Source organism: Sorghum bicolor, chromosome 9, assembly GCF_000003195.3.
Source record: "Sorghum bicolor cultivar BTx623 chromosome 9, Sorghum_bicolor_NCBIv3, whole genome shotgun sequence".
In the NCBI taxonomy this organism is placed as follows: domain Eukaryota; kingdom Viridiplantae; phylum Streptophyta; class Magnoliopsida; order Poales; family Poaceae; genus Sorghum; species Sorghum bicolor.
Genome location: NC_012878.2, coordinates 5,866,170 through 5,886,442, shown reverse-complemented (window position 1 = coordinate 5,886,442; position 20,273 = coordinate 5,866,170). Strand labels below are relative to the sequence as shown.

Genomic DNA, 20,273 nt, shown 5'->3' with positions numbered 1-20,273 from the left:
TAGTTAATGCCAATACACACTTGTGCTGTACTTAAATAAAAAAAAATACAAAGCAGCACAATACTCTGTCCTTTCTTTTTTTTTCTTGAAAATCACAGTGTAAACGTAAACACTTACAAACATGTAAGCATACTCACCGTATTTTCCAGCATTTGTTTTGTACTCTTGAAAATTCCCATTTTCTGAATGATTGTGTGGGACACTGGTGTGATTTTGGAAATTAAAGAACCTTAGTAGTGCAAGAAATTCTGCTTCCAGGCAATAAGCAAATAATTTGCAAATAAAGTTGTATATAGTGAATAAAAAACTGTGTCATGTCTTCTTTTCCGAACTTCATGTTTACTTCTCTCTGTTCTCAAGCTTCACCTGTTGACATATTTTTTTCTAATTTGATTCTTCTTGAGCACACGACAGCACTAAAAAATCAGTTCTTCTTACGCACTTGATTCTTGCATAGCATGCTATATATGTACTTTGCATATAGTCAGCTGCAATGATACACTGAATCAGTTGTGTGCAAGCCATATAGCGCCCAATTGATCGTGTGAATAGTTATGCAAGAATACTAGATGAAATGGATGCTCTTGATGTATCCACCTGCACTTGCATCCTTCTTCTAATGAATTATATGCTCGGCACTAGCAATCACAGATGGAGTTCACATATGGATCTTCCACCATGGAGGCATGGACAGAACAGCAACTGCAGTGCGTCCACTCTGCTCCAGCTCTTTCTGACTGCACCAGATACAGCTCCATATATGTGCTCATGCCTTCGGAATGAGATGCACTTTCATCCTGAGACACCTCGTGGCCTTCTCCATCTCGAACAGACAGATATCTCCCAGCACGAGACGATTATCGCGGACGAATTGAGCCCAGCCACGGGAAATCCTTCGCACGCCACGAGACCTACTGTCACCACCCTGAACGTGCAGCAAGGTGTGCCACTGCTTGCCCCAGCAACCCTCCAGCTGAAGAGTCAGATCATGGGTTGCTGACGGAAGACATCTTCTAGAATATTCATTGCTAAATATCTGTTTATACAGTGATAAAGAATAAGTGTTGACAACAGAACAGTTCAGAAATGCAAATACAAACCAAATTCAGTAAAGTGATGATGCATTAACCTAACACAAATCAACCAAAACCATTTCCAGCCATTGGTCTGTGCTACCAAATAACTAATCTACTGCAGGAATGCACAATCTCTACCATCTATTCAAAGTTTTGCATAATTGAGTTGGTATTGGTACCTTACACTTTCTAGATGGATTAGACATATAAGGTGTATCCGAGGCCTGTTATGAACTTAGGATCTACTATCTAGGTTCAGGCAATGCCAGACTTATATAATGAGACTCATGGCACCCTCAAGGGCAATCCATTCTATACTAATTTACATGAGTTCCAAAAATGCAGAGTTCTTTATTGTTAGTGCCACTCCAAGATCAAAAGAGTGGTGTTGTCGAGAGAGAGAGAGAGAGAGAGGTTTCTTGCAAGTTTTTTTCTTATAAGCAAAATCACCGATCCAAGAGAAAATCAAAAGGCACAGTACATGGATGTTCAGCAGTCGAACAGGAGAACTAGAGGTCAACAACCAAATCCTTACAGGAAGTTGTACATAAGTGACTAGCTATGCTATTAACTTACCATTCTGGAACGGTTATTTCTTTCAGCAGCACTGCTTCTGTTTATTACTGCCACATAGATTGGAAATCTAGATCGGATTGCTTGAACTTTCTCTAATACCATCTTTTCCTGCACTCTCGATAGAGTTACCTTGTTTGATATAATATAGGGAGGCCTCGTAGGCCCCTCACAGTTGTTGGAATTGAGGAGGAACCGATCATGCTCTATAATATAGGCCATATACTCAGTAAGAATAGAGTAAGCAAAAGGAAGAGAAAATATGTATAAAATAAATCAGAAATAACTATGTTATTACCTGATTTAATAGATGGGCAGGAAGTTGAAGCCATCCTCCTGGTTTTCGCAAAATGGCCCAATTGCTGCTTCTGGCGCCTAGCTGATTTTGCACTGTATGCTGCCACATTTTTCTCGTCATCAGAACTGCTGCTCACATCAATGATACCAACTTTTTTATGGGGTGGCTCGACTATTTCCACTGAATCATCACACATTTGTTGGGTATTGGAAACGTCTTGCATGCCAAACCATGAAGTGTTTTTCTGATGACCACTTGGGTTAAGGATGAAAACTTCAAGGCGAGAATTCCTTTTGTGTCTGAAGATGATGAGGTCACGCTCTTGGACGTGATGAGCAACCACAAAAGTATCCCATCCAGACTGAAGAACTATTTCATCATTGCACTGCCGGGTAGCTGAAACACTGTATAAATTGGCATCAGAGGCTTCTAGTTTAACAGTAGCTTTAAAAACCTCCTCTGTAACATCTTCCATGAGTATAGATGGAATTCTCTGCAAGAAAAGAAGAAAAATAAGACAGTCTTGGCCAGCAAAATCAGACTGTAGTAACTGCAGAAAGCATAATTACAATGATCTGGAAAAAATATGCAGCTTACAATAGAGCAACCATTCAAGTCAACATTGCTTTTGTTCATGACTGCCACGTATACAGGAATTTCAGACTTGATTGTCCGAGCCATTTCCAAAACTTTCTTGTCTTGTGCCTTGGTTAAACGAGAGCCCCCTGACGTGAAATACTCAAAACAAGCTGGTGTCTGAACATGTCCAGGATGAGGTATCTCATTTCCTGCACATATGAAACATGACTACAATGATCACAAAAATCACAGTATATAAAATTCTAATTGATTTTACCATTTGGAACGTGATGATCAGAAGTAGTACAGGGAGGAACATCTTCTAGGATCTCAGGATCTGGATTAACACAGGAAGTGATCTTCTGGGAACCACCACATGAACTGTATATATGGACCTTAAAGCTCGAGCTCCCACAAAACTTGAACACAAGATAGTCATTTTGTTCCAAGTTATGAGCATCGGCAAACACATCCCAGCCAGACCGAAGAACTATCTCACCCATCTCCCTACAAACCGCAATATCATAGGTGCAACCATTGGGAGCATTTAGCTTGATGGTGTCAGAAATGATTTTTCTTAAATAGCTTCCAAACTCCTGAGGTATGCGCTGTTGTAGTACAAGAATAAAGTTAGGTTTGGGTAAGAAATTCACCAATTTAGATACCTTTTGGGTTTATCATGACATTTGCATACACCATTTCTTATTTTTCATTGTCAACCAAAGAACATGGTAAATCAACAAAATATCCATACATGAAAGATATCCATTTGTTACCTGATGAACAATAAGGTTTATGCTTGGACGGCTCCAGTTATCAAATTTGTTTTTTTTATAGCTTACAGTAATATAATAGCTACCTTATTAAGAGCTTCACAAGATTTTTTTTTTTTTTTCAATGAAGTGCTTGTACTTGAAGAATCACACAACATAATTAATCATTTGAGAAAAAAAGGGTAGGGCCTATACTAAGGACATGATGGCTTGGCTAGGAATCAATGATATTCAAGCACACTCTTCTATTCTCACTTTCTCAAGGATATTGGAATGGTTGATACAAGATAAATGTAAGTGTTGATTAGCTAATACAACAACAGTGTAATTTGTAAAAAGAAAAAGGGAAAAAAGTGCTATAAGCAACACTGGTTCCATTTAATTGTGTCAATTGACTGAAGGAGGTGCATGTCAGGTGCATGAGGAATTGAGGAGGCAGTGTCAATTAGATCTAACTTACCATAAAACTCCTGGAATCTTCATCAGCTACAACATGGAATCTCATTTTCTCATTGTTTTTGCAGTCCCTATCTTGGTGATCCCACCACCTTTTGCAGTTCCCACCAGTGCTTCCCATCTATCAATAAAATGATGCCAGGTAAGCAAACACAAATTTGCTGTTTCACAGGGTAATAGATAGTGCAAACAGCACCTTCTTAGAACAAAACATGGCTTGTTTAATTGTGCAAGAGGAAAAAGCAGATGTTTCCTCTAGATTAAAATATTAAATAGCGTGAGCACAAAAGAAGCTTTCTAGGTTAGTCAATCCATGAAGGTTAATGCCAAAAAGGATTATTGATTTGATGGAGCAGGATTAACATTCCATATTCCAGATTGACTCCAGCTAGAAGGCTTATATGCATTGAGAGTTTGAGACTGGTGGTCAGAGGGAACTGGTAAAAATCAGATCACACAAATGATTCAATTTGAGCAGTGAAATTAACATGTAATTTGAACACTGTCTACAAAATGGCACTACCCTGGTATCCGACCAAGCAACACAGCATGGTATCTAGCATATATCAAGAAAATAAACAACTTTATACAAATTATCCAACATGTGTAGGGAAGAGGTTAATAGTACGTACATTAGTACATAGTGACAAATAAGGTAAAAACATCCAAGAAAACAGCCTTAGGGTAAGGATCTAGGTAGCAATAACTAATAAGTAATAACTTCTGCCTCTCTCACTCTCGCAGGGTTTTTCTAAGGTTCCTGAATGGTTATAACGAGTCTTGCATTCATGTAGTTCACGGCTTCTTCAGGCTGATCTACTGCAGTTTCCTAGTGTTCTCCTAAATCTTAGAAAAGCAATTCCATTTCTCCAATTGCATCGGTAATGGAAGCTTCCAACACTATGAACCTGTGGTGGCCCCATGGCTGCTCTACACAATAAACATGCATTAAAAGCAGTCTTCTTGTGCCTTTGAGTAAAAACTTGAGTAAACAACAATTAACACTGTTTGATCCACTGGATAATACTCGCCTACAGATTAAGCCTACCGTTTCAACTTACGTACTTTTTTTTTGCCCTCTCAAAAATTTATGCCACCTTCTGCTACTGCTAGGAAGTTCAAGCCTTTTTTTTTTCGGAAGCCGAACCTCTCCAAACAAGGGAGAGCAGAGTTGAGAGATTCTGCAGAAAGAATGTAGCTGTATGCCTGTATCTCCCCTGATCTTCGTAGGAGGAAGCGAAATGAGAAAAAAAGAACGTGATTCCTTTCCTGCTAACATGTGAAGAGAAGAAACTATTGCAATCTGCACAAACGCTAAAAAGGTACAATTTTGGAAGACATTTCAATTTTGGGAACCGGCGGCTGCACCGGCACTGGACCTTCCCTGCGACCTAGAGTTCAGTCCAACACACACTGGCGCCGCCCTAGTTCACCGTCTCTACCGGCGGCGGGGATTCCTGATTTCCCAAAGCTTACTTTACCCTTCCTTGCCCCAGGAAACGGATCGAGAATCGAGAAGAGAATAAAGCCTAACCTTCCGGCGGCCGAGCTGCCTCTGCGGGGCTCCTCGTCCGCCTCCAGCAGCCGTCCTCCCCCTCTGCTCACCCTCCTCCAGGCTCCAGCCAGTAGTCCAGTCCAGCTCCTCGTCCGCAACCCAGCGCTGCTTTCATGAGCTTTGCATTGCAAACCCAATGATTAATGAGAAGAGAGGCAGTAGGCGTGCGAGCGAGTTTTTTTTGGGATAAGTTGTACTCCAATTTGTTGGGCTTATTTGGGCCTTGGCCCGTGTGCCCAGGCTGGTCACGGACCATAAAATAAAAGCCCGTGATACAGGGGATGGTGGCCCCATGGCTGCTGTACTACACAATAAAAATGCATTGAAGCAGCCTTCTTGTACCTTTGAGTAAAAAGTTCGCCTTATTTAGTTCCAAAAAATTTTGTAATTTTTTCAGATTCTCTATCACATCGAATTTTACGACATATGCATAAAGTATTAAATATAGATAAAATAAATAACTAATTATACAGTTTTTCTGTAATTTGCGAGACAAATCTTTTAAGCCTAGTTGGTTCATAATTGGACAATATTTGTCAAATATAAACGAAATTGCTACAATGTCTATTTTGCAAAAAAAAAAATGAAATTAAACAAGGCCTTGGATAAACAGCGATTAATTTGTGCAATTACAGTAATCCACTTAATCAAGATTCATATGAATTGATGCACACGATCGTGTCTGCAATTTTTCGATCATGAATATGTCACGTGAAATGAATTCTGCCCTCTGAATTAATTTGTGCACTTGATGTCTCGTGGCTGGTTTATTTCAAAAAATATATATATTTCAAAATGTCTCGTGGCTGGTTCATGCTCCTCTGGCCTTCGCTTGGTACAAGTTAATTTGCTCCCTTGAAAAGTGTGCGCCTATAAGAAGCAAAGAAACAACTCGCCAAATCACAAGGGCTACATTCTCAGTTAGCTACATTCTCCAAACATCACCTATTGGAAATGGCTCCTTGATTTCATATACATTTTCACCGTCCTAGCTAGTCTCCTGGACGGCTAGATACATACATAGGCATGTGAGGCATCAGGAGACAATGTTGTTGATCGATACCTACATGTAGGGACTGATTGGTAGGCAGCAGGAGTTGGTCCTCGCATGGTTTAGCTGAATGGTTTCGTTCCTGCACTTTGTTTGGTTCCTGACGAGAATTAAATCGATGTATGCGATCATGCATAAGAAGCTGCCGTGATGCAGGCTTTTCATCCGCAGAAATCGAGCTTCCCTCTTCATACAGGACGACTTGATTTATGCAGGATGCAGAGGCCCACATGTCAAACACTTAAAACTTTGATCCATACATACAACCAAACACAGTCTCGTTTCATACTAGACCAATACCAAAGACAACCAATGCAAACATGATCATATGTACGAGCTCAACTCAGCTCCTTTAGTCCTGCATAGTCTGACCATCCTGGACGAAGGCTTCTTCTGCAACCAATCACGCCTGTAGATACTATAGCGCCACATTTGCATCTTTTAGGTATGGCATTGCAAATGGAGACGATGCACAAACCGTATACGTGCTTTGATAATGCATGCCTTTGGGTTATCTGTGAGTGCAATTGGACAATGTTAGGAAGAACACTTCATTGTATATAACCGTCGTCATTGATAGCTCACTTTCTTGGAGGGGTTTGGTTGTACGTAGCCGAAGTATTTTTTTTATGTTATTAGTGTTTTGTAGATGTTGTTGTTTACCTTTTCATGCTTTAATTATTCTCTTGTATTTCCTGTAGGGTTCGTGCATTATGTTGTTGTTGATAGCTCACTATTTAGTGCCTTGTTCATATTTTTAAAAAAAAACATACATTATGACAGTATCAATATAGGAGTCCGATATTTACAAATTTGAACGTAGATAGAAAGTTTTTGTGATCATAGCCAAATTTCCTACTTGATCATAACAAATTATGGGGTTTTAAATCCTAACAAAACTTAGGAATCATATTGAGCTCTCCCATAGCAAAGTTCACATGTCAGTGCACAAAAGAGTAACAACAGGATGTCCACTTCAGTCCCTTCTGATTGCTCCAGCTTCTGGTAATATGCATGCTCCGGCTTTTGGATGTGATGGGCCTTCATCTGGGAACTGCTAGTTTGGTGGTCTAAGGACATGTTAGCTCATATAGGAACAAGGAAGTACTGTCACTACTACAGAATTTTTTTACGGAGGCGGTTTCTGCAACCGCCTCGGATCAAAGGTTACAGTTAATCGTAGCCTTAACCAAGGCAGTTGCCCTACCCGCCTTGGTTAATGAATGAAAAAACAAAAAAAATCTAGAGCCCACCGGTGAGCCCATTTTTTAGCCCACCGGCGAGTCTGTTTCTAGCCCAACTGCTAGCCACCCGGCGCCACCACCCCTGCGCGCTCCGCAACGCTAAATCTAGAGCCACTCCACCGCTCACACCGGATCCGCGCAAAGCTGCCGCTGCTCAAGGTCGGGCCGCCACACGCGCCTCGAGAAGGCTAGGCCACCTGCGAGCTTGCTAGATCTGCGACCCCAAGGCCGGATCCACGAGCTCTGTGACCGGAGGGGCGCCATCGTGGAAGGAGGTGGTGGAGGTCGTGGTGGAGGAGGGCGCCGTCGCGGAGGGGCGAGGCTGGGCCTTCGATTCGTCGAGCCGCCATGCTCGCGTGGCCGCACTAGCAAGCGCGAGATCCATGTCGTTCTGGCCTGACGACCACGCCCGCGTTGCCTTCGAGGAGGGGAGGGAAGGGGGCGCCACCGAACTAGTGGGAGGAGGGTAGGGGAGAGGGTGTTGCGTGCCGGACCAGAGGGAGGAAGAGGGGGCGCCGCCATGCTAGTGGGAGGAGGGGAGGGGAGGGGTGTTGTTGGTAGGGAAGGGGGCGATATGACTGGAAGGGGAGAGGATCGGGAGGGGGCAATGAGATGGGAGTGAGAAATGGGTCATAGAAGGAAAACCTAGTTCCATATTTATATGATGACTGCTATCGAGATGAGATGAGCTGTCTACTGGGCCACTATTTTAGGAGGCGGGCTTCATAATGTGCCCGCCTCGGTTAATGGATTTACCGAGGTGGTTACATTATAATGCCCACCTTGGTTAATAGGCATTAACCGAGGCGGTCATATTACATTGCCCATCTCGGTTAATTGATTTTAGGAGACGGTTATTTTTAACTACCTTGGTTAATAGAAAATAACTGCCTTGGTTAATCCAAGGTATTAATCGAGGCGGTTGTAACTACTGTCCGCCTCGGAAGAAAAAACGGAAACGCCTCCCAAAAGATTTTTTGTAGTATGCTCATCCATATTGGTAGGGGGTTTTCTCAAAAGTAGGGAATCAACAAGATTCAAATAATGCCACATGCACAATAACATACAGATGGTCAGATGTGTGTTATGTCCTGTATCTCGTCATTGTACCTATATTCTATAGATGAAATAGCCATCTTCATCCCTAGACTATTGCCTGAGGCTCACTTTGGTCCCTCAACTTTCAAAATGTCTAGTTTAGTCCTTAAACAATCCATTTGCGGGTCGATCTCGTCCATCCCCATTAATTAATCGCCGTGTGTCCAGGAGTAGATCTAAAATGTCATTGCTGCCCCTCGGTCCATACATGAGTGCTTTTTACTTGAGAAATACAAAAAGACATACCAACAAATGCAAGTCTTGTCAAACTAATCACGCATGCAATGATTAATTTGTCAAAACTAGCATTTGTTATGTTAGAAACATAATCATCGTACATGTTAAATTTGTTTCTGGGCATGTGACATGACAGACTTCAACAATTTAATTTTGCGTTCAGTCCACTTGGCCTCAAACATTGGAAATGGGTCTGTGAGACGTCATGATGGGCAACTATGCGCTAAGTTTTCAATGACCGTTGAAGATCAATAGGTCACATTCAAAGAGTGACACATGGCAGTGATCTAACACGCGTGGAAGGTGAGCGTTGGACACTAGGTCGCATCTGATGGGCAAGCGTCAGAGCGTCCGACGCCCCCGAGTTTGCCCCTAACAGGTAGCCCTTAAGTGAAATGTTATAAATAGAGATGGTTGTGTTTGGAGAGTTCCCTTGCATATCTGAATACTTGAGGCATACTTTGAGCCAGAGAACATCCTCTCCACTAATCTCCTTGCTCGATTGCTCATTCTAGTGAGATTTAATGAGATTCAAGTGCATTGCTTTCAGAGTTGCATCTAGTGGCACTTGTTTCTTTAGTTTACTGCGGATTTTTCGTTACTCTTGGGTGTTTCCTGACACCCTAGACGGCTTGGAGCAGCGGTGGTGTTGAGCTTGGGATTGAAGATTATTTCGAACCTTGCTAAGTGATTTGTGAGGGGTTCTTTAGCCTTCCCTATGGGAGATCGCAATTGGCTATTCTAGTGGATTGCTCGTGGTTTGGGAGATCGCAAGCCACCTACACATCTTGTTTGTAGATATGCGGCACTCGCTAAGGATCCTCCAAGTCACAAGCAATTCATTAGAGTAGCCAATCCACTAGAGTGCCGCACATCCACCCAAACCCCTCTCTATCCCTCAAACTCCTCCTTTGCAAAAGTGCTATCACAACCAAGTGTACATCATCATGTGCATGTGTGTTAGCTTTTCTTAAACATTTTTCTTTAAAGGAATTAAGTTAGCACTTTACTAGATCCTAATGCATATACTCAAGATGTTGACCTAGTAGCACTTGATCGAGAGATGACCATGATTTCCACTCTTGATAGTCAGCTATCTATTCTAAATCCAGTCAATCACTTCTCTACTTATTTTAGACCAGCAAAAGCAAAACCATATTGTTATATCTTTGCCTTGATCACTTTACTCCTTGTCCATCACCAAGTGCTTGATCACCATGATCTCCATTTCCATGTTCAAGCTTCATCTCTTTGTGATCATGTGTCCACCACTCTATGTCACATTGCTCCTTCATCACAAGAGTTGCTATACTAACTCAACCACTTAAACCAAAGGCATTAGTAACTTGGTGTCATTAATTACAAAAACCAAACTTGGGCTTTCAGATTACCAGTTAGCTTGTGATCCATCAAGTGGTTGTATGAACACAATGAGGACTAGCTTGCCGAGAAGCAAGTGAACCTCGGTAAAAAATTGTGTGTCATCTCTTGCTAAGGATTTCATCTTGTCTATGCTTTGTGATTGATTCTTGGACATATCTCTACTCATCAACGTCGATATAAGAATATTTACTCACTCCTTTTCTCACTTGCTTACCTTGCTTAGCTATGTAGCTTGTGCAATTTAGTTTCTTGCTTTGAGAGTGTAGCTAGCTTTTATAGTGCCTTGTGTTTATTAGCCTTGAACTAGACTTGTGTAGGTGGCTTGCATAGCTTAATTGTGCTAATGTTAGAATTGCTACGCCATTTGTTTTACTAACACACTTATTTAGTTGAGCTTGTAGAATTTTAAATAGGTTATTCACCATTCTCTTTCTAGCCATTTGGACCTTACAAGTGGGCACTACAAGTCAACTTTAAGAACAAAAGGGGGCATTGAGCAGAAAAGGAGGGGAATCATTAGAAGAGAGGGGGGTAGAAAGCTATGAAACTTTCTTCCTGAATTTGATGTTTAGAGTTCTCTATTTGTTTTCCTAACTTTTTTGGCTACTGCATGTACATAATTTTTTTCCTATCTTAATTGAAAGGCGGATCTCCTATCAATTTGTTAAAAAAGGTCTTGACCCACCCTACTTTGGTTTAGGGTAGGAAAAGAAGTATATTACGAAAAATGGAAAAAAAAGTATCATCAACAAATCTCAACACCAGTGTCATTGGCACCAAGGTCCTTGCATCGTGGCAGCTGCGGCGCTGGTGTGGCACTTGCATGGCAGAGATCTGGCGCCATAGATATTGGCGTCAAGCTTGGCCCTAGCGATATTGGCCCAAGGCCCCCTTATACGTGGGTCCGGTTTCTTTCCTCTCTTTTCTCTTTCTTTTTCCAGTTCACTCTTCCTTCACTACCTCGCCTGACGCCTCTCTCCGCCGTCGTTAATGTCGGAACCTCGACCTTGCCATCGGCTTCCGCACGCCCATCCTGCCTAGGTACATGCGTGGTCGTGCCCTTCCATCCCCTGCTCTCCCCTGCAGCCATCCTCGCGCCGCACTAGGCCGCCATGGCCCCGTCCCTGTGCCACGCTGCCAGCCCATATAAACTACTCTACATAATAAGGTAAGTTTGTTTATTCATTTGAATTGGTTATTTAGTTGATAGGTAATAATAGTTAGTTTGTAATAGTTTCATAGATAATTAGATAGAGGTATAGGTATATATAGTTAGATAGTTAAATAATTAGATAGTTATAATCGTGTGTGTCTATATATATAGCCACTTTGAGTTACAATAATTACTATATTAATTTACAAGATTATAGTAACTCTTTACTAAGTGGTTTACTATACCATTATGCTAAATATCTCCATGTGTTATAGTAACCAAACTATCGTAAATATGTATACATATTATCGTAAATTAATATATAAAGTTATCGTAAATAGAGGTGGCTACAGAATAATTTATTTTGTAGCTAGCTACTGAATATACTCTCCCTATATATATAGTAGTTAGTTGATCATATATTTTGGACTAAATGGAATATTTTTCGTTATATGTAATAGTTAGTCGATTGTATACCCTTGTTTATTAGTCTTTTCATGCCTTGGCATCATGCGCGTACATATTATATATAAATTTTATAAACAATATGAAACCTAAGTAGTGATGATTCTTAGGTAAGAAAATACGACTAACATATACCGAATCAATGAGAAAAAAACTAGCTGGAGAGAGAGGATACCTTGCTCTTCAAGATCTATGGATCAAATCTAAGTTTTTATAGTAAAAAATGTCGATTCGTGAGGTAGAGCGAAGTGGTGAGACAAGAAAAACAGAGAGGAAGGAGAAAAAAAAGAAAGAAGCCTTAGGGAGGAAGAGGAGCTGGCTATTCATTTAAACAGGACTTCGGCGCTAAGATCTATGGCGCCAAAAGCTTGGCATTAGTGATGACCATCAGCTTGTGTTGATGTCCATGTGATATAGAAGTTTGACGCCAATAATATTGTATCAAGATACGTTAGTTTAGCGTCGATGACCATTGTGTCTAGATTTTGACTAGATTTTGAAATCACAAGGCGTATGAGAGAATCTTATTAAAAAAAGTTAGGGAGGGGGCGCTAAAAAAAGGACGGACGCCCGCTGCTTACACCACTATCTGAACGGGCAATCCAAATTCTCTGCAGTTGTTAAGAAAAGTCACAAATGACTTTATACATGACCGATGCCATCCATTTGCTATCCGATGGCTGCTGGTCATCTTTGCTCTCTCTCTCTTAATACAAGTCTGTCCACACGAAAACGGCCCAACCGAGGCCCACTTTATGGACAGGAAAATAATACATTGTTCACAAGTGAAATTTCACTCATATCTACCTATTATTTGCAGTGTTATTTGAGACCTTAGCTTTTAGTTAAATCCAATGGAATAACCCAACAAGTGATGCTTAGAGCAACTCCAACAGTTTTGCTATTCTTATTATGGAGGCCTTATAGAACTTCTATTGTAGAAAAATAGACTCCAACAGATGTGCTATTTGATTTTGTAAAATAGAAAGTTTGTTATCCCTTGATTTTCGTTGGTTATATATAGCCAACCGCTGGCACTAGCTATCTGATAGCAAGACTGTTGTAAACCTCTTCTTTTTTAAGAAGTTATCTATTTTACAAAATGGCTAAATATTAGAATTTAGCTACTCATTTTAGCCAAGCTCTTGGAGATGCTCTTACACTCTATTTTTATCCCTTTTTTCTTATTTTTTTACATTTAGCTACTATAACACTTTCGTTTGTATTTGATAATTATTGTCTAATCATGAACTAATTAGGCTCAAAATTCGTCTCACAAACTACAGATAAATTGTTTAATTAGTTATTATATATATATATATATATATATTTAATGCTTTAAGCATGTGTCACAAGATTCGATGTGACGGGGAATCTTGAAAAATTTTAGGATTTTGGGTGGAACTAAACAAGACCCAATTGAAAATCCTTGTATAGTTATGCTCTATGGCCTACGCTCTATGGCCTTTTTTAGTTCCGAAAAGTTTTTCAATTTGGTTACTGTAGCATTTTCGTTTGTATTTGATAATTATTATCCAATTATGAATTAACTATGCTCAAAAGATTCATCTCATAAATTACAGACAAAATGTGGAATTAGTTATTATTAAAGTGCATGTGTTCTGTTCTCTGTCCACTGAAGTGGGCCTCTGGGCAAACTAGAACCAGAAAGATGGCTAGCAGCCGTTCGATTGTGAATGGATGGCATCAAACATGTATAAAGTCACCTGTGACTTTTGTGAACAACTGCAGACAATCTAGATCGCTGACCGGGCGACCGACCTTCCTGAGCAGCTGTGCTTGGCGGACACCGGACAGGCATGGCGGCGGAGGGGAGGAAGAAGGGCGTGCCGGCGCTGGGGTGGTGGCTGATGCTGGTCGGTTCCCTCCGCCTCGCCTCCGTCTGGTTCGGCTTCTTCGACATCTGGGCGCTCCGCGTCGCCGTCTTCTCCCAGACTGAGAGTGAGTAACCAACCCCCGCATCCTCCCTCTCCTGCTTCTGCACACACCTCTGCCTCTAGGTCGCCTGGGGCCTGGCTCCATCTGGGCAGGTAGGTTTCATTCATTCTCATCTGATCTGGTCGGGCCCGTCGAGGAGGGCTGGGATAGCGCTACTGATCTGTGCTCACGGTTAGGACTTAGGAGGTCCAAGAAGAAGGCCGCTATGTCCCCTTCCCGCGAGATTCGTCAATTTGAGCTAGAGGGCTGACCCAAGCCGAGTGTCCCCTTACTGTGAGATTCTTCAGTTTGAGCTAGAGGGCTGTTCCAAGTCGAGTACACTGGTGGGGGACAGAGAATGCCCCTCTGATCTGCTCTGTTTTCTTCTTGGTATCGGTGGGGTGTACTGTGCTCTGTGCAGCAGCACAACCACAATATCGAAATCACTGATTTCTTACTCAAGATTCATCTGAGTCCCTAATTGTCCTGTTGGAGATGCTCTTGTTTATTCATTTTGTTCGAGGGGACAGGGCCCTAAAAACTAGCTTAATGTTACCTTTTTTTATTTATTTTTAGCGCTTATTCTAAGAATTAGTCCATGTTAAAAATAAATTATTCCGGGTGAGTCTTATAGTGAGGAAGGATTTCGAGTCTGCAATTGGGATAGTTGACAGCAGTCTAATGAGTGGACTTAGTGATGCAGCTCATTTTGGGTTGAAGGATAGGTTGGAAGCCACACGACAGCAATATCTGAATTTCTTATTTGATGACGTTCAGATACATAGTTTTTTGACTGAGTCTTGATATCCTCAGAAGGTCAGAAGTCAGTCCTTTCCTAAGAGAAACAAGAAGTGTACTCTATCCATACTGCTCAGATGTTTGCTAGTTCATGATTATTTCATTCGGGTCACTGACTACCACAGAGGTCTGCAGTGGCCTTTATTTTTTTACCGTAGAGCTCTGCAGTTCTTATGCTGACAGCCTGACACCTTATAAGTGAAAGTGCACTATAGAGGCCTTGTGACTATCATTTCGTCAGTCAGCAGGAGAACAACATCAATCTTGGTAGTTCTTAGCTGCCCCTAAGTTTTGAGAGTATCCCGTGGGATTATTGTATAACCATTTCTAGAAATGATCGATAGCTCATATTGATTACTTAGACTAATGAGCAATTTTGAATCTGGAATTTTACACTGTACCTAAGCATTATCAACTCCCTTCAACAAACTTTTTTGTATGAAACAGGAGGGGTTCCCCCCTACTGAAAATGTTATTAACAGGAAAGGAACATACAAGCAGTTTACAAAAGGAATCTCAAGCAGCAAAGAAAGAAACAAAAAAAAAGTTATCAACAAACATTGCTTACCTTTGCCAGCAATTATCCTTATTCCTCCTAGATTGATTGAGTAGGGAAATCTTGATCCCTCTCAGCGGCACAGTCTTTCTTGTAGGCAGTTATAAGATTCAGTTCATAATGGGGGTTTGCCACATCTCTAAGAAAAGCCCTCATGCTAAATTTATAATTTCTATCAGTGTGCTGCCATTTGATAAAAGACTCGGCTCAAGACAAATCTTTTATCTCCAGCCTGATTCTAGTTTTTTACATGCAGTGACTGATGTTCATGGCCGCACTTTTGGTGTCTGGACTCTTCTGACCTGCACATTGTGCTTCCTCTGCGCACTGAACCTGGAAAATAGGCCTCTGTATCTGGCCACCTTCCTATCATTTATCTATGCTCTTGGTCATTTCCTCACGGAATACTTGATATATCACACCATGGCTGCAGCAAATCTGAGCACAGTTGGCTTCTTTGCAGGTACTAAGCTTGCCTTCTGAGTAGACCATTAATTTCAATCACCTTTGACAATTTAGTTCTTCAGAACCTAATCAGCTTTTACTACCGCACTTGTAACTGTTAGGTTGATTATCTGGTACTTTTCTCGAAATCTTCAGTTGATTTAGCTTAGGTGCTATCCTGTTTTCCTATGCAGTGTATTCATCTAAACTTTCTCAGGATTTTATCAGTATATATTTATTTTTGCAGTTTAAACAATGCAATGTAGCATTTATCAGTTCCAGCTTTCAATCTTGCAAAACAGAACTGCAAGCACGCCGTGCACGTTGCATGTTTTACCTGTAATACTGCTTCATCAGTCTTTGTTGTTTGTTTAGCCACTCTGATCAACACTCCCTGTTTATTTGCATAGGAACGTCAATCATATGGATGCTTCTTCAGTGGAATCATCATGTGAATCAGAATCACCGTGGCGCCCAAGCTGTGAAGCAGTCATGAGTTGTGCTTTGGGCCGTTAGATTGATGTGGTCTGTGGGGAGGAAGGATACCTTGGAGAAACTATGTCAGAAAGCCCCATTCGTACTTCATTTTTTCATCATGTTATTTCTTTGCATGAAACATTTGCCCAACTGAGTAGGCAATGGAAATTCAAATTATTTCCGCCACTGAATGGAAGGCTAAGAGAGGATTCCAATGTCCAAACACTGTAAACAATCCGGCGGACCTGGTAAACAGATAGGCACTCAAATAGTCACCTGTTGAGAGCTGAGATGCCAGTAAGGGAGGTATATACATGTACCAAGGGTGCGTCTAGTCTTTCTTTGATATTTTTGTCGTGTACATTATCACAGTACGGTCAATAAAATCATCCTTGACAGCTTTGTATGAGCCTTCATCATGCCATATACATCTAGTACTACCCAGTCTCTGTTTCTGATGGCTAGTAATCACTTGTTTTCTAATGCTTGATGTGTTGATTCAGCACTGAAGATTTCCTCAGTCCCTGTTACTGAAATACTGATGCACATCTGAAAGAGCTATTGCTTAGCTGTGCTGTGAATAAAGCAAAGCAGGGAAAAAGGGCCGGAGCAGGGAGTACTGATGGCCAATCATCTGAAAGAGCTCTTTCTATTTCTAGGATTGTTTACTGAATAATAATATATACTGATGGACGTGTGTTCTGTCTTGGGGCGTGGAAGCTTCGTTCTCAATCTAGTTTAGCATCACGTCGCTTTCGCGACTATGGATAAAGCTTGCGATCTTACTTGTATGTACCACTGCCAGTCTACCACCATCTGGAACCATCGTTCTTCCTGCTTTGTTGATTGCTTAAATAGTCGCCTCCTGGTTCCTGCCCTGCCACTGCATTTGCCCAACGACATACAGGCATACAGCTGCCGCTTATCAACAACACTCCACCTGCTCCACAGTCCGGCTGGAGAGACGAAAGACGGCTTCTCCGACGATGGCCTGCTTCCTCGCCGCCGGCCACGCGGCAGCTAAGAGGTCCGCCGGAACGGTGCTGCGCCGCCGTGGGTTCGCCGCCTCCGCCACTGCACGCCGCCACGACGACGCGAGTAAGACTGCTACCACTAGCAGCTTATTAGTTGCATGGAGGGAGAGGACGGCGTTGGAATTACTGCTGAGCTCTGAATGCGTGTTTGCACTTGCAGAGGAGGCCGTGAAGTGGGAGCGGATCACGTACGCCGGGATCGCTACGTGCACCGTGCTGGCCATGTTCAACCTGTCCAAGGGACACCAGGAATTCCCCGACCCACCGCCGAACCCGTACCTGCACATCAGGAACAAGGACTTCCCCTGGGGTAAGGCCTTGTTTTGTTCGTGAAAAGAAAAGTTTGTAGGTATTATAGTATATTTATAACTATAACAATTAGTATTTCTGGACTTATTAGGTTTAAAAAATTCGTCTCGTAAAATAAATACAAACTATGTAATTGGTTATTTTTTAGTCTATCTATATATTTAATGCTCTATGTATTTGTCTAAATATTCGATGTGATAAGATAAAAAGTTTTTAGGTGGAAACTAAATAGGGCCTACATAAACCACGGATTACCATCACCCTAAAAGGCTGAAAAGAATACTTATTCTAAATTTAAACTAAGATAGTAAACCACAGACTAGTTCTCGTAAAAAAAAATACAATTCTAGATTTGAACAAAGATCAATATTTAAGTTTTACTAACTCTATAGAAAAATGCATAAATATTTATGTCTCTATATAGGTTTATTATATGAAAACATATTTTTGTAGTTAATCTAATGATATTTATTTAGATTATAATGGATAGTATTTTTTTACATAGATTTGATTAAAATTAAATTGTTTCACCTCTTGAAAAATAATCATTGTTTTATTTTACGAACAGAGTAAAAATCACTTTGTGCACAGCTAGCATGAAGCTTTAATTATTTAGATAAATAAACAGATTGCTGCATAACGGACTTCACTAGATATACTGGGTCTTGCTTGCGTTTCAGGTCCTGACGGCCTCTTCGAGAGGAAGAAGAAGCACTCCAACGACATTAGCGGAGCTTTCATGAGCTTGGACAATTTTTATTAAGCAAAATATTTAAATAGAAATTTACAGAGTTTTATTTTGATATAAAAATTTTTTCCTTTTGAACGTCTCCGACGAGCCCGGCCGGCCGCCCGGGGTGGCCTGGCGGTGGCTCCGCCAGTGCCAACGACCATCACTAGGTCTAGCTACTATAGCTAGCACGAGGCTGCAACATGTACTGGCTCAATCCTTGTGTGCTGTCTAATTTTGGAGGACTTGCTGTACGGCGAAGTCACAACGATAGGCACTCGAGACTATATATATGTGTGTCTAGTTTTGCAGAGTGATAAAACTTGTACTGGCATTATTATTGAACAAGTTTAATAATGATTGATGAACAATGTCAAGATTAATAAAATGACTTATTATACGATTAAGATTGGCGACTGAATAAACTGATCGCTAGTTCTCTTCTTTTTTTTTTCTGAGCACCAGAGAAACGTTGCTTAGCTATTCTTGTAAATTTTGCAACACCCGTAAACAAACACATATGTATGACTACATGAGGTTAGAAAAAAAAACAACCTAACAAGATTGGATGAGATAAACAGAAAAGAAGACCCTAAACATCCGTTGGAGCCATGGAGGTAGACTTCAGCCTTGATTGCCTGAATCTCCATATATATAGGTATGTTTGGTTGGGCTCCCAAGCTGTCTTTTTGGTTTGGTTGAGCCAAATTTGTGTTGTTTGGTTGCTTGGCCAGCCCCAGGAGCTAGGCTCCAACAGGCCATCCGTATGCCCGGAGCCAGGCCCAGAAAGGGGTTGGTGTTTCTTCTGGAGCCAGGCCAGAACCACCCCCCTTAGTCATTCTCGTCACCGTCCCGTCCCTCACCGCGTGCTCCACCTCGTCTTCCTCTAGCTTTGGAGCAGACCTCGGCCCTTCCTGGCTCCTCCCGGCCACCACAGACCCCTCCTTCCCGCGCGAAGATCCCCTCTCCTCCTCTTTCATGTGGTGGCAGGTACACCTCCTCATGATGGCAGATCCAGATTTAGTGGTCGCTGCCATACTCATGGTGCTAGCGGTGGGCGTGGGAATGGGAATGGGAGGCAAGGTTAAGGTCAAGGCTGAGGTGGTGGAGCCGATGGTGGTGATGCAATTTTGGGAAAAGCAAGGAAGACGGCAAAGGATCCAAGCCAGGATGGTGAGATGGAGAATCAGATACTGGTGTGACTTTGTCGTAAGGCCAGGTCAGTGCACGGTGCTAGCTAGGATAGGATGGTCACTAGTCCGTGGACGCTAGTTGTCTACTACGTAGTACACCCACCTAGTCGACAGTGGAGACTTGAGAGCCCAATCAGTGTGATTTTCCTACTACCAGTGTTGCAGCGGAGCAAGTATAATAATAGGTTTATAGTTAAGCTAATGCTTATATGGAGAAGAGAAATAAGAAGAAAGATGGTAGCTTAGCTCTCATGCAAGTATCAAGCTAGGCAGGAATGCATAGGCAGTGGTGGGCCTAAATAGCAGGTGTTGTGAGGAGGAATAGAAAAGAGAAGCTGCCTCAGGGACAAGTATGAGACAACTATTGTATAACTTACTCTTATCACTTGGCTTATAGTCAAGCATTTGGCTCTATTGACCTTGCTCTCAGCAGATCGCTGAACAAGTGAAGTCGCCCAATCGCGAATCGTGGCTCGGAGACCAAGACAAATGGTTGTTGGATCGGTGATCACTTCACCTTCACAGGCTCTCGTCTTGGTGCATGAGAGTTGGGTCACATTGACTAAGGGCAACTCCAACCAATCCCTTAAATTTTACCCCACTATTTCTTCAAATGAGAGTCACTCATCCATATTGCATCTCCTACTTCTTATGGTACTCTAACTGATCTCCTATTTTTTCTTACTTTTACACTACATTATCATGGACCCTATTTATCGGTGCCACTTGTCAGCTTTATAGAAAAGAGAAAGGAGGATGGGGGACTCCTACATATGGGGTTTAGGAGAGAGATAAATGAGAGTATATCAGGACTTGAATAGGAGGTCAGTTGGAGAGGTTTTTGATATGTTTG

The 20,273-nt window shown here is 41.7% G+C and overlaps 3 protein-coding genes across 3 annotated transcripts; 2 read left to right on the top strand and 1 right to left on the bottom strand.

Moving 5' to 3' along the window:
- Nucleotides 235–5,457, bottom strand: LOC8071217 (B3 domain-containing protein LOC_Os12g40080). The gene is made up of 7 exons (XM_002439301.2): nucleotides 5,290–5,457; nucleotides 3,760–3,876; nucleotides 2,804–3,134; nucleotides 2,545–2,735; nucleotides 1,948–2,440; nucleotides 1,653–1,855; nucleotides 235–1,036 (listed from the first exon to the last, which is right to left on the bottom strand). The coding sequence occupies exons 2-7, from the start codon at nucleotides 3,874–3,876 to the stop codon at nucleotides 767–769; spliced, it is 1,605 nt and encodes a 534-aa protein (XP_002439346.1). The 5' UTR covers nucleotides 5,290–5,457; the 3' UTR covers nucleotides 235–766.
- LOC8071216 (ergosterol biosynthetic protein 28) lies at nucleotides 13,672–16,578 on the top strand. Its single transcript, XM_002440624.2, has 3 exons — nucleotides 13,672–13,903; nucleotides 15,490–15,696; nucleotides 16,088–16,578. Exons 1-3 carry the CDS (start codon nucleotides 13,762–13,764, stop codon nucleotides 16,171–16,173), a joined length of 435 nt encoding a protein of 144 aa, XP_002440669.1. The 5' UTR covers nucleotides 13,672–13,761; the 3' UTR covers nucleotides 16,174–16,578.
- On the top strand, nucleotides 16,722–18,634 carry LOC8080927 (cytochrome c oxidase subunit 6a, mitochondrial). Its single transcript, XM_002440623.2, has 3 exons — nucleotides 16,722–17,252; nucleotides 17,349–17,498; nucleotides 18,178–18,634. Exons 1-3 carry the CDS (start codon nucleotides 17,141–17,143, stop codon nucleotides 18,258–18,260), a joined length of 345 nt encoding a protein of 114 aa, XP_002440668.1. The 5' UTR covers nucleotides 16,722–17,140; the 3' UTR covers nucleotides 18,261–18,634.

What these genes read in the sequence shown, in the direction of transcription:
- LOC8071217 (XM_002439301.2), bottom strand. Translation starts at nt 3,876, where the DNA reads ATGGGAAGCACTGGTGGGAACTGCAAAAGGTGGTGGGATCACCAAGAT. An exon ending in AAGATTCCAGGAGTTTTATG is followed by an intron (nt 3,135 to 3,759) that starts GTAAGTTAGATC and finishes GTACTACAACAG; the next exon opens with CGCATACCTCAGGAGTTTGG. An exon ending in CTGCCCATCTATTAAATCAG is followed by an intron (nt 1,856 to 1,947) that starts GTAATAACATAG and finishes CCTATATTATAG; the next exon opens with AGCATGATCGGTTCCTCCTC.
- LOC8071216 (XM_002440624.2), top strand. Translation starts at nt 13,762, where the DNA reads ATGGCGGCGGAGGGGAGGAAGAAGGGCGTGCCGGCGCTGGGGTGGTGG. An exon ending in CGTCTTCTCCCAGACTGAGA is followed by an intron (nt 13,904 to 15,489) that starts GTGAGTAACCAA and finishes TTTTACATGCAG; the next exon opens with TGACTGATGTTCATGGCCGC. An exon ending in CACAGTTGGCTTCTTTGCAG is followed by an intron (nt 15,697 to 16,087) that starts GTACTAAGCTTG and finishes TTATTTGCATAG; the next exon opens with GAACGTCAATCATATGGATG.
- LOC8080927 (XM_002440623.2), top strand. Translation starts at nt 17,141, where the DNA reads ATGGCCTGCTTCCTCGCCGCCGGCCACGCGGCAGCTAAGAGGTCCGCC. An exon ending in ACGCCGCCACGACGACGCGA is followed by an intron (nt 17,253 to 17,348) that starts GTAAGACTGCTA and finishes TTGCACTTGCAG; the next exon opens with AGGAGGCCGTGAAGTGGGAG. An exon ending in GAACAAGGACTTCCCCTGGG is followed by an intron (nt 17,499 to 18,177) that starts GTAAGGCCTTGT and finishes CTTGCGTTTCAG; the next exon opens with GTCCTGACGGCCTCTTCGAG.